Below are 14,243 nucleotides of genomic sequence, written 5' to 3'. Positions count from 1 at the left end.
GCCTTTGCCAGTCCGCCTGCGCAGCAGTGGTCATTTGCACCCATTCTGTCAAATGTGAATAGAGACTTGCATTAGACAGCACAATGCTAGCATCTTCGTGCGGCCTGATTTTCATGTTTGTTTGCTATGAAAGGCTTGCGAAAACGTCTCGTACCAAAAGAAGAAATGAAACTTTGGTACTAACGACCAACACAATGACCAAATTTTAATGAAAATCTGATCCAAAACACTAATGGAAATTGGTCAGTTTTTTGCTTTTCTGCGGTCTATTTAAACCCTTTCTCAGAGGTGTCATCTGAATCTCTTGGGCCCAAACAAAAAAATAAAAGGTTCCTACAGCTATCGTGCATCATTTATGGAACTTGTGTCTTCATATTGGGCAGAGGAACTTTTGGGCTACATAGGCAAAAGGGCCTAGGCATAACTATATCCACTGTAACCCCTGTAGTTTTACAGTTAAATTTGGAGCTGCAATGGCGTGTCAAACCCGAAATCCAATGTATTAATTGCTATCCGTTTGCACTTATGTTTGTGACCAATAAGTGGCACTGTAACCAATTTTTATTGTTCCTGAAAAAGATTTTCTATACAATTTTTCAAAGGAAGGAGATTAACTAATAAAGGTATTTCGAAAAAGTAGGTGTGTATTTTAGGCATCTGTTCGCATCTGTATTGGTGCTCAGCTCGAAAGTGTTTGACGAGTAGGTCAAGTTTTGGGCTGATTTTTCCAGTAAAATAACAAGCACCGTGATGAATCCATAAGACGTTATAAGTGAGTGAGGCCCATGGGTGCTGTTGCTGTCCACTGTGCAATTGATCTGTCACAATGTTGAAGCTTCCATTATACATAGAGGCTGAAACTTCAATGTTAACTGTCTTAGCTTCCTGGACCCCTGGGAGTGCAGCACAAGTTAGAGGATACCAAGGCTAGGCTTTACGAAATATTAATGATAGTATAACACAGACATAAAAGGACTTCTGTGGAAGGCTGCTATGCACACATGGTAGTAAATACAGGGAAAAAAGGATTTAACTAAGAAAAAACTGCACAAACCCAACCTGGTTCTTATACTGTCTATAGTATCTAGTGGCTTCAACGCGACCTGGATAAACTCTAAAGGTAAAATTAGAGAAGAAAACTCCAACCTGGCTCCCTAAAAGGCCATTGAGTGTATTACATACCTCCTAAGGAATCGAGAGAGAGTACAGCATAAGAAATAACTTAACTGACTGACCTAGATACTCGGAAGTACGACTAGAACTCCAAGCAGAATTCACTAAAGTGTATCACCAGCAGAGGAGACCAGCAGGCAGAGGTTTAACTAGTAGCACCTGCAGCGTGATAGGACAAGCTAGATAACAAATAAAAAACACCTGCTGTGTCCGAAAGGGATGGATAAAGGCAAAAGGTAATCAGTAGTAATGAGCGAATGTGCTCGGATAAGGTGTTATCTGAGCATGCTCATGTGTTAACCGAGTGTCTTCGGCATGCTCGAAAAATATGTTCAAGTCCCTGTGACTGCATGTCTTGCGGCTGTTCGACAGGCACTCGGTTAGCACATGAGCATGCTCAGATAACACTGAGCATCACCTCTTTTTTCCCGTGACAGAACGTTCTCTTGCTATAGTGATGTGCCCATTAAAGAAGCACACTGTCTTCAGACAGTGAGGAGTGTGTACTTTAGTTTTCATAGTTGGTAGATGATTATTTTGTAAATGACAATGCCATTAATTGAATAAATCAAGTTGCTCTTTATATGAAATATATTCTACTTGTAAACTCCTAAGAATATAATTAAAAAAATGAGGCTGCACTTCAATAAGATGATTTATTCAGCCACACGCTGCTAAGAATAATTGTATGTTCTGATAGATGCAATGTGCTCTACACTGATGCTGGTAGTTGACATAGCATTCAGATCACCAAATATACACACAGGTTTTACATCCCAACTATGCAACCTTATTACAGGCAGAATATGTCCCTGTTATCTGTCTTGCTCTGATCAGACTCCAGTACTCCCATGGATGTGTCATTTTTACTCTTATCTGTTTCCCCTGCTAGAAGTTTTACTTCTCATCTTACTTCTTTCTTATACAAATTAGTGCCACCTAGTGGTAAACATGAGCATTGCAGATATATCTACATTTAGCCAACTAACAATTTCAATTGTAAATTGTAATACTAAAACTTGTCTTATTGTGGTCTTGAATAAAGTCTTTTTAATCTCTTACTAAAATGATAATTCTTGTTAGCAAAGTAAAATGAATAACTAGTTAAATAGGTTAGATGAATAGGTTTAGTTACCATAGGCATCAATGGATAAGTAATACAATTATATGGAATTGTATGCAGAACATACAGTTCTGTATCCTCCTTTCTGATAATCTGAAAGTTAAAGGCAAAGTTGCATATTTCTGTCTGTATTGATGTCTTTAGAGAAGGCTGTGATCCATATTTTGTGTAGTCTAAAATCCAGATATATTTTTAAGACTCGGTTTTCTTTCAAAGAGAGAATATGTATTGCAGATTTGCAGTTTAAAATTACATTAAAAAGGGTTGTCCAGAATTATTTTACACATTGATAGCTTATACTTAGGATAGGTCATCAATGTCTGACTGTGGGAGTGCAAAACCAGGCACCTCCACCGACTAGCTTTTCCCGGGGGTTTTCGGCGGTTGGAACTACTGAGTTGCAGAGCTGCACGGCACAGCTCCTTCGATTAAATAATGACTGTGGCCACATCCTGCACATCCACCCCATATTTATTTGACTAGGTGGCAGATATGCAGTACCCAGCTGCTGCCACTATACAGTCGATGTAGCTGACTGTGTGGCTCCATAACTGAGTAGTTCTGGCCATTGCTTCACTGGGAACAGTTGATCAGCGGAGGTGCTGGGTGTCGCACCTCCACAGTTCAGACATTGATGACCTATCATAAGGATGTACCGTCAGTGTAAAAGTCATGGACAACCATTTTAACTTCTACGGGATTTCTTTATCTGCCAGCGCTAAGTTTTCAGGGCTTAACAAATACTGCAAAAGGCACCAAATTTCTGAAGAATCACGAATACTTATTTCTTTCTCTGCACTGTATACTAAAAGATGATTGTGATGATTAGGATTCTATATGCATATTAGAAAAACACATTTTGACCGGTTGATCAATGAGTGGAACAGGCTGCCACAGGAGGTGGTGAGTTTTCCTTCAATGTAAGTCTTCAAACAGAGGCTGGACAGACATCTGTCTGAGATGGCTTAGGGAATCCTGCATTGAGCTAGGGGTTGGATATGATGACCCTGGAGGTCCCTTCCAACTCTAACATTCTAGGATTCTGTGATTTTCTTATTGCTACCAGTTTTGTGCAGTGGTTCTTAGTGTGACTGTCCAGCAGTTGTCATCAGTACCCATGCCATCATCTATCAGTATAAACAATGCACATTTCCATAGACTTCACAGGTGGGGAGGAGAAGTTTGAAGATAATCCATCAGAATTCATCCATGCTTACTATGCTAATTGCACTATTTGACTTCACCCAAGTGAAAAATGAAATCAAGTCATCTGGGAAGAAATCATGGACAGTTTAAGGAAATATGGTAATCGCCAAGAAGCTTGGATAAAGCAAGTGGGTGAATTCCCAGACTCCTGCTGCGCACATCACACTCGATATTTCTCTTCTCTGCTCCTTTCTCCTGTTTCTGCTACTTTTTAAGGTTAATGGAATTATTCTGTGCAATGCATCTTGTAGGAGGCTGCCATTGTCTGTGGCTTTATGCGGTAACGTCCAATGGTAAGCCTCCCGAGCAAGTGCAAATTCACTACATGAAAGGCCCAGTTGCTATGATACTCTTTAAAATGTGGACATTAATTGCCAGTGAGTGATTACCGCCATGAAAAACGCAATTCCATGAAAGCCGAGGACATTGGGTATTTTTATTAGAATTAATATTGTCAGTGTTCTATAATTATTCTTTGCATCTATCTATCTATCTATCTATCTATCTATCTATCTATCTATCTATCTATCTATCTATATTAGAATTATTATTGTCAGTGTTCATTACTTATTTTTTTATATAGTTTATTTCTATGTATAAAGTTTATAAATAATTCCTGATAACAAAGCTTGTGATAACCATTTGTAATTTCATAGAAAAATGAATAAATAGAGTATACTCTTTTTACGAATATGGTCCAAACCGCCTTGGTCTATCTTCCATCCTTAAACAGAAATGTATTTCACGCTTTCTTGCTATAAAGAACTGCTGGCAATATCATGTCTCCCATCTACAATACTGCTAGAAAGACCCATTTAAAGGTTTATTCCCAAATGTCGTCTTATGCTATGTGCCCACGTTGCATTTTTTAAGCGTTTTTGCTGCGGAAACACTTAAAAAAATGCTTACAAACAGCATCCCATTAATTTCTAATGCATTCCGCAATTGATGTGCCCATGATGCGTTTTTTTTCAGCGGCAGAAACACATCGCGGTAAAACATGCAGCATGTTCATTATTTTTGCGGAATCACAACAATTCCGCACCCATAGACATGCATTCGAAATCCGCTTGAAATCTGCGTGAAAAATGCATGGAAAACATGGTAAATACTCAGTAAAAACGCGTCTAAACTGCGTCTATATCCACATGCATTTTTCCTGCCAAGGGTATGCAGAATTGAAGCAGAGAATTCTGCTTTGATTCTGCAACTTGGGCACATAGCCTTATAGTAATGAACTCAGTCAATTATGCCAAAATTACTCATTTTTAAATCTGCCTTATTTTGCACACATCATGCCCAAAAATGCTCCTCTAGGCTCAAAGACTCTATTTACCCTTTGAATACCATTGGTTCTGTTGTGCTGTAGTCCTAGTGCTCCTGGTCAATCATGCACAATGTAGTCTCTCTCAATACGCTCCTGCTGTGCCTCCATCACTGATTGTGCATTTTACTTCTAGAGTACATTTTTTGCTCGTACGCAACCTCTATTCCTGGACAGGAGTTTGGTTGATTTCATCATCCTCCAGCTATATTAGTATAGATGCCTGTGTGATTTTACATAATTGCTCTATTGGGTGGTTTCCAGCGGAGCTCAACTGTCCTGTGCTCTGCTCTGCCTGCACAATGTAGCTTGTAATAATGACACAGCTGAGATAAGCAGGGCTAAGCTGTTTTGATGCCTGCAGAAGTAAGATTAGTGATATGAAGCTGCAAATGCTGCATCTAATCTATTGATGCATATGGAGAAAATAATCCTCTGCTATATGCATCAACATAGCGGCATTTCCAGTTTCATATCACTGATCTGTCTGCTGCAGGAATCAAATACAGCTCAGCCCTCCTAGTGTCTTAGCTTTGCACTGCCTAGTTATTAAAAGCACCCTTTTGCACTTAAGGTACCTTCACACGAAATGACTTTGTAACGATATCGCTAGCGATCCGTGACGTTGCAGCGTCCTCGCTAGCGATATCGTTTCGTTTGACACGCAGCAGCGATCAGGATCCTGCTGTGATGTCGCTGGTCGCTGAATAAAGTCCAGAACTTTATTTGGTCGTCCGATCGCCGTGTATCGTTGTGTTTGAAAGCAAAAGCAACGATACCAGCGATATTTTACACTGGTAACCAGGGTAAACATCGGGTTACCAAGCGCAGGGCCGCGCTTAGTAACCCGATGTTTACCCTGGTTACCAGCGTAAAAGTAAAAAAAACAAACAGTACATGCTCTCCTGCGCGTCCCCCAGCGTCTGCTTCCTGACACTTAACTGAGCGCCGGCCCTAAAGTGAAAGTGAAAGCACAGCGGTGACGTCACCGCTGTGCTGTTAGGGCCGGAGCTCAGTCAGTGTCAGGAAGCAGACGCTGGGGGACGCGCAGGTGAGTATGTACTGTTTGTTTTTTTTTACTTTTACGCTGGTAACCAGGGTAAACATCGGGTTACTAAGCGCGGCCCTGCGCTTAGCAACCCGATGTTTACCCTGGTTACCCGGGGACCTCGGCATAGTTGGTCGCTGGAGAGCGGTCTGTGTGACAGCTCCCCAGCGATCAAACAGCGACGCTGCAGCGATCGGCATCGTTGTCGCTATCGCTGCAGCGTCGCTTCGTGTGAAGGTACCTTTAGAGCAATATGCAGAACAGTTGATCTCTGTTGGAATCCAACTAACAGAACAATGATGAAAAAACAAAGAAGATAACATCTGGCTGGCAGGGTTCTGTACAAGGTTATACACTGCACAGAAGAGTATTAGATTAGCTTTATGATATGTCAAATGTCTGTTGGATGCAGCTGAGTGTAGCATGACAGAGCCGACATGTCTTTTAGCACAGATTTGAGTCATCAACTCAGAGAAGTGTGGCTTGTCAAGAGCACACCGGAAAGGGAATTAGGGAGTGGTCTGCAGCACTGAGGAGAAGCAGGGTGCGGATATGAAAGTGCTATGCAAGAAAAAATATGAAACTCTCTTTGTAGGGATTATTTTCTTTGTACAATCTTTTTTTTTAACTATGAGGGGTTACTGATCTAAGTTTCCTACCTATGTGCCTCCTTTGTGTTGTAATCTTTGGTGAAACATCAAAGCAAGTTTTCATTTCAAATAATTCACTGTTTCTGTAATGTATGGAGGGAGAAACGTTCTTTCGTTACCTCTACTTGTTGAGGGTCTTTTTAAAGAGGTCTCATCATAACTGGGTAAAATTGCAAAATGCTTGTAAATCCGAGCAACTTTTCAAAGTACCTCTTATTAAACATGCTCTCTGTTCTCCATAAAGGATGGATTTTTGTTTATATAATTCTATAGCTTATTGCTAGTTTCCTATCTCTTTCGACGATGGCCGGTTTCTTAGGCAAGCTCTGTACTATAGAGCCTTATGAATACTCCTCTAAAGCTGGTTGGATCACTGGATTCCACATGCTTCTGTGCCATTCACTCCTCCGCTGCTGCAGAGATAAAACTGCCTCTACTTGCTGCATCACAGTTTGGACCAGATGCTCGACCATCCCGTGGACCTGAACTGTCAATCAGGCAGGCGTGTGATACAATCCCAAAGACAGGAGAGTAACCTTTTAAATGAGGGACCTCCTCTACTAATTTATCATTTGAGTACTTCAAAACCAAAGTGCAAATGGCAACAGCAATATGATGGAGAAACCATGGTTTGATTCCACAACCAACAAGCTGCTACAAAAGTGCTACACAAACTCATTTACTACTGCTTGTTGCATGAAAAATAAAATTGCGGGCCACTTTTTGCATTGCCTCCTTATGGAACTTATCTCCCTAAAATGGCTATGAAATAAGGAACAAAAAAAAATTGTTTATTTACATTTTTTTTAGTTTTCCAAAATCATAACACTTATGTATTTGTTTTAATACAGAATTTTTTTTGTATTTTGTAGCATAGACCATCAAAGTGGACTGGAGTCATTTCAGGGCTTTAGGTCAGAGTCACTTGTTTCCAGTAGTCAGTTATATGCTGCTCTTTTTTTTGTGACCATGAAAAGGAAGTCTTGTTTGGTTTACATGTAAAACTATTTCATTCATTTAAACTTCCAAATAAAGCTATTAGAAGTGTCAGTGTCTGGGGAATTGTGTTCTTTGGCAAGTGCTTCTTCCTTTTCCTATGGGACATTGGTTTGAGCTTTCAACATATTCAGCTTTGAAACCAGTGGGATTCTATAATCATGAGAATATGAGTGGAGCTTGCCTCACTTGCTTCATGTGTGAGAACATAATTACTCATGATCATGTGAATTTAGTGTGATCTAAGGTTCTTATAATATGAGCCATACTAGGAAGCAACTGGAGTCTGTTTAAAAGGACAGTGCAACGATTCCATGTCTCAGTGCTGAGCTGTCTGTGCAGTGATTGACAGCTTGGTTCAATCTGGTGCAGGGACATGCTGTGCTGTCTGTTTTAATTGACAACTCAGACATCCAAGCTAAGGCCCGGTTCACATTTGCATCTGTGTGTGCAGCGTACGATCCACATCGATTCGCATGCGTCATGCATACATATCTTTAACATTGTGTATGCAGGGGCATGTTTTTGCATGCGTTCGCTTGCAGATGCGTACGCATGCGTCGTTTTGAGGAGTGCGGCGGGGTCCGGCAAGCGCAACATGTTGCATTTTTTTGAAGCATCAAATATTGCACGAACGTCTGCATGCGGATGATTGCATCAAAAAAATGCATTAGTGTCTATGGGAACGCATTAGTACGCAATGACATGCTTATGAATGCGTTCGATATGCATGCATACTTTAGACTGCGAATGTCCATAAAATGATGTCACCGCCTCCACCATGTGCATAAAAAACGCAAACGCATGGCAAAATGCATTTAAATGCATGCACACGCAGCATTTTTGTTTGCATCATGCGCAAAATGATTCACAGAGGTAAGCATGCTTTGTATGCGTTTTGGCATGTGTTTGCGCATGCAGATGATACGCTGTGCACAGAAACGCTAATGTGAACTTAGCCTTAGACCAGGAGTTGCTGAGCTCTCATCTGTTACTGAGGTTCCATAATTACTCAGCTATTTAACGAACTGAGCTGGCAGTTCCAGATAGCTGAAGCTATGGCTGACAGCTAAGTGTGGTTTGTTCCTCTGTGCCTTGTATTTTGCTCATTGATCTATCTCGCTGCCTGACATTTGACCTCATTCTGACCCTTTGTCTGTTTAACCCCTTTGCTCTGATCTGCTATCCTGGTATTTTAACCTCGGACAATGACCTGACTATGCATTTGTCTCTTCCCTCTGTTTATGATGTAACCTCCTGACTTTTGACCTCTGATTCCTGGACTATCTCAACTCACAGCTTGTGGGTCCATGCAATGTGACTCCTCATCAGAGACAGTCACTTTTATTTTGGCATATCATAAAATCTAAACGTTGTACTAATGTAAATGGCTAAAGACGAGCGAACCCAAACTTAAAAGTTAAGGGTTCGTACTGGACAATTACTGTCCGGTGATAAATTCTGAACATGGACTTATCCTGGATGTTCGTGTTACTGTACGGAGTTCCAGAGGATGTCTAGGGATGAGAGAGAGAAACTTTTCCTGCTCCAAAATTCAGGTCCCCATTGATTTCAAAGGAGTTCAGTTTCTGGTTCAAGTTCAGGTACAGTTCTGGTACTCGAACCAAACTTTGAACTAAAGTTTGCGTCGTGTACCAGAACCCGAACTTCCACGGGTCTGCTCATCCCTACACCTGACTATTCTGTTATTATTCATTCAACCAGTCAGCCAAAGAGGTTGTCTCATGAAAATAACCCCTATCCTATTGAGATGCCATGAAGGAGGCAATCCTTTCCTACTTTTATAAGCCAGAAAAAGAGCAGCTCTCTGCTAGCAAGTTTTATTTTGGCAGAGTCGAGCCATCCTTTTTTGCATTGATGGCTATTTATTTCAATGCTGTTGTGGACCACTACATTTTGATTGCTGAAGGGGAATTCAAGGCTAGGTAAAGCTTCCCTTGGGTAAATCAATTTTAAAGTGCTATTCCCATTCTTCAAACATGGATATATTTGTATAGTACTTGTAAAAACAAGCATTTTTGCAATTTACCACTTATTAAAATTTGTAGCCATTCTTGACATATTAACACTTTTCTTTTGTTTAAAGCTTGTAACCTAGGAGACCGACCACCTTTTGCTGCATTGCTTGTATGCACGGTCCTGAAACTAGCTGGGTTTAAGTGGCATTAGCATGCCTGTCAAGTTTTAAACCTGTGATTGCGAGTTAAGAAAAGAGATGGTAAGCACTGTGCACGTACTGCTGTCTAGGAGCGGTGGTCGGTCTCCAAGGCAACAAGCTGATAAAAGAAAACTGTTAATATCTCAAGAACGACTTAAAATTTTAATAAGCAGTGCTTTATGGAATTACTCTGCAGCCTAATAGGGAATAAAAGGAGCTGTGGTTGTACATGTGCACTGCTGCTCATTTTCTGCGGGGATAAATGTTTCTGGTTTTGCCAATCAGTACAGGTCCTAGCGGTCAGATCCCCCGATCAATAAGTTATTATCTGTATAGGTTCAATTTATGATTTTCAAAAGCAGAACATTTTATCAGAATTATAGTATCTTGAAAATACATTTGGCTGTCCTAATTTGACCCTTATTCTGGAAACATTAAGGAGAGGAAGGTGGGCGAAGCAGTATGATCCAAAGCAGCAAGATTGAATAGTCACATAGTAATAAACTTGGACCCTTGTATTTGTTGGAAGCATCAATGTGGATGTTTTTCCCACATACTTCACACAAGTATAAAGCTTTCATTGGGCAAAACAGAATCAGGAAGGAAGGATTCAGTTACACAATAATAAAACATATGATCAGAAAATGCTTCTAAATAGGATTTTGAGTAATTTAGGGAAATGGCAGTAAGAACAAGTAAAGATGTGTCCAAGGAATCTCAACAGGGACTTTGGTAGTTTCTTGGTTTTATATTCAGAAATTTCCATTTGTTCTTTCAGGTCAGTATAACAGGATATGGGTTCTGCTTTTACTTATCAAACTTTATCATTCTGTAACCACCTTGTACATCAGGGCTTTATTTTTTAGGGTATGAAAAAAAAAGGGCCTGAAAAATTGCTTTACTTTACTCTGCTTCACAAGATTTTTTACTAAAAGTGACATTTCCCGTTAACGTAAGTTGTGTGAAGTGACTTTATTGCAATTACCTATTTAAAGGGAATCTGTCACCCCCTGGATGATCTGTGTGTGCATTGATCTTCCTCCCCTGCGCAGAAGATCAATGCAGCCTCTGCCCATACCAGGGCGGACATGGGTCGCATAACCATGCGCATGCATGGCGCATGCATGGGAATTACAGCGCCAAACAGGTAAGTGTGACTCTCATGGGAGGGGGATACCATTATAATGAAGACAGAAGGCAGGGATTTCTTCCAGGTACTGCACACCCCACAGCCTGGAAGAAATCATTAACATAAAAGATTTTGAATTAATTTTTCAATATCTACACTGCAGCTATAAGACATAAGGGTAAGACTGGTTTAACCATTCAGTTACCTATATGCCCATATGCCCATAGTAATAGCTCAAAATCATCCAGGGGTGACAGATTCCCTTTAAAGTGAATCTGTCAGCAAGATTGTGCACAGTAACATACAGACAGTGTCACATTGGCGCCATTATACCAATTACAATGATACTTGAGTTGATGAAATCTGTCTTGTCATTGTGTAATCTTTATTTTCAGTTTTCAGTTAATGTATTCTTGTGCTCTGGGGCGGGACTGTGGGCTGGCGGGGCTTTATATGGTGCTCTGCTTACATATTCATCTGTATGGCTTATGACCGGTTACTAATCCCTCAGTGACCTGCCCCCTATTTTACATACTGAATATAATATGTTTTGAAAAAAAATCACATTCAGCAGGCAGGCGGTGGCGCCTGCGCTGTAGCATAATTGCATTTATAATGTCCGTCTAATTATTTTATTTGGCAGTATACATGTTTTCAGAGAAAAAAAATTCTCTCTTAAAATGGCACCAGCCTGATAGGTGTTACTGCGCAGGCGCCACTGGCGCCATCTTGGTGGAGACATTTTTTTTCCTCTAGCAAAATGACGCTGGTGGCACCTACGCAGTAGCATTTATCAGTTCATTTTGAGAGAATTTTTTTCCTGAATACATGTATATTGCCAAATAAAATAATTACATGGGCATTATAGATTCGATCATGCTACAGTGCAGGCGCTGCCGCCATCTGCCTGCTGAATGTGAATTTTTTTAAAAAAAACATGTTATATTCAGTATGTAAAATAGGGGTCAGGTCAGTAAGGGATTAGTGACCTGTAATAAGCCATCAGTATGACTAGCTAAGCAGAGCACCACATAACCCCCCTCCACAGGCTGCCTCAAAGCACGAGCATATCATTAACTGAAAACTGAAAATGAAGATTAAACAACAACCACAAGATGGATTTCATCAACCAAGGTATCAGTGTAATCAGTATAATGGTGCTGACCTGACATTGTCTGTAGGTTACTGAGCACAATCCTGCTGACAGGTTCCCTTTAAAGTCTTTTGGAGTTATTCAACTTTTTATGCAGATTTTCATTAGAAACCCTGTTCGTTCATCATCCAGTAGTGAATGAGCAGAATTAAAAACTATTATTACAACATGAATACATAAAAACAATTACAGTCTCTTCAATGACCATTGGATACCTGCTGGAAAGTGACCGCTAACATCTGATTTTGCAATACTCCACTGATTTACTTTGGGCATAATAGAAAGAAATAATATTCTGCAATCTGCCGCTGGCTCATGGATCTGAGATGTGATGTATGTGTTCTTCTGCTATCAATGTATGTTATATGAATAACTCTTTTTCTTCTCTTCTTCTTCACCTGCTTTCTGTAGAGCACAGGAGGCTTAGTGCTGGTAAGTAATGGGCTGCCACCCTTCATCTCTCATGCTCATTCTTTACCTCCCCATCAGTTTCGTGTAGCATTAAATGTGTCGACTCATCTGTGCTCATCTTCATTTTGCAAATGATGGATCACGATTAGTGATGAGCAAAAGTATTAAGCGAGTGACTTCGGCATACTCGAAAAATATGTTTGAGTCCCCGAGGCTGCATGTCTCGCAGCTGTTGGACAGCCACAACACATGCATGGATTGCTTAACAAACAGAAATGTGTGGCTACTGTCTAACAGCCACGAGACATGCAGCCGCAGGGACTCGAACATATTATTCGAGCACACCGAATTCAGTTGGTTAGCACACGAACATGCTCGGTTAATCTATAATGGTTGGGAGAGCAAAGTACCTTAGGGCCATATTCAAACAGTGAGGAATTTCCTCCGCAGATCTGGTCACAAATCCACAATAAAATCTGGTAGAGGTTTTGTAGCAGATTTACCTTTCACATTACAAAACATGATTTTTATTGCATATTTTAAAGTATATACTGTACATGAGCATCTAACCTGTAGTAAACCCTCCTTATTATAAAATATTTTTCATCTATTCCTAGAAAAAAAACAGAGCTTGTGTACAAGAGCTGTGATGTACAGTACATTTAGATGAGTAGCACTACTAAATAGTGATGAGCGAGCATGCTCGTTGCTCGGGTGGTCTCCAAGTATTTATTAGTGCTCGGAGATTTAGTTTTTGTTGACACAGCTGCATGATTTACGACTGCTGGACAGCCTGAGTACATGTGGGGGTTGCCTGGTTGCTAGGGAATCCCCACATGTAAACAAGCTTTCTAGCAGCCGCAAACATGCAGCTGTGGTGACTAAAACTAAATCTCTGAGCACTAACAAATACTCGGAGACCACCCGAGCGTGCCTGGGAAAACTCGAGCAATGAGTATACTCGCTCATCACTACTACTAAACTGAACACTACCTGATCAGCAGAGATGTTCATGCATTAAGCTTAATTCACACATCAGTAATTTTGATCAATATTTCATCAGTTTTGGATGCCAAAGCCATGAGTGTCTCCAAGCCACAGAACAGGTGGTAATCTTTCAATTATAGTTTTTTTTCGTAAGTTCCAATCCTGGCTTTGGTAGACAAACACGGATGCAAATACTGATGTGTGAATAAGCCCTTATGATTATAGATGAGTGGACCAGTGGAAGTTTGGGTTCTGGTACCCTACCCAAACATTTTTCCAAAGTTTGGTTTGGGGATCAGAACTTTGCCCAAAGTTGAACCAGAACCTGAACCATATTGAAAACAATGAGGACCCAAACTTTTCAGCTGGAAAAAAAAGCACGTTCGCTCATCATTAATGTTCAAACATCAGCTCTTACTACTTACACACCTATATATTCTCAAATGGCTGTTGTTGGTTGTCGGTTGTAGATCAAACCTTCCCTCAAGTGCAAGTGTTCTTTTGAATGTACCATGTCTCATGTGTGATGAAGATTATAGTCAAGGATGTCAAGAACACAATTAGTGCCAATTTCTTGGGTGCACTTGAGTGGAAGGCTGCTGAAGGATTTGTAATTTAGTGAAGAGCTTTCTTAATGACCGCAATCAACTTTAAGGTGAATTTAATCTATGTTTCCTCCTGTAAGATCCCATTTATCATTTCCCTCATGGTTTTCCACAGTTAGATGAAATCTATCTATAGTACCGACCAAAAAGTAATACTGACATAAAGTCCAGAGGGATTTCCCGCGGCTATATAATGAATTTTTTTCAAGCTTCTGAAGCCTAAACAAAAAACATATTAACGGACTGTTGTTCTTTTCAC

General features: G+C 40.4%; 1 protein-coding gene across 13 annotated transcripts in view; it reads left to right on the top strand.

The window, feature by feature from the left end:
• Window positions 1-14,243, top strand: part of AGRN (agrin) — a 487,688-nt gene that overhangs the window by 71,674 nt on the left and 401,771 nt on the right. For 8 of the 13 annotated variants that reach the window (XR_013213195.1, XR_013213196.1, XM_077250009.1 and 5 more), the window contains exon 3: window positions 12,393-12,413. The exons of the other annotated variants lie outside the window; for them this stretch is intronic. Coding sequence is in view for 6 of the 8 variants with exons in the window: in XM_077250009.1 (XP_077106124.1) it covers window positions 12,393-12,413 (21 nt within the window). In the remaining 2 variants the exon portion in view is untranslated. The remainder of the gene's footprint in view (window positions 1-12,392; window positions 12,414-14,243) is intronic. 13 annotated transcript variants of the gene reach the window in all.

Source organism: Ranitomeya variabilis, chromosome 4 (genome assembly GCF_051348905.1).
Source record: "Ranitomeya variabilis isolate aRanVar5 chromosome 4, aRanVar5.hap1, whole genome shotgun sequence".
NCBI classification, from domain to species: Eukaryota; Metazoa; Chordata; class Amphibia; order Anura; family Dendrobatidae; genus Ranitomeya; species Ranitomeya variabilis.
The sequence above is the reverse complement of the archived record's forward strand: the minus strand, read 5'-3'. Positions and strand labels throughout refer to the sequence as shown.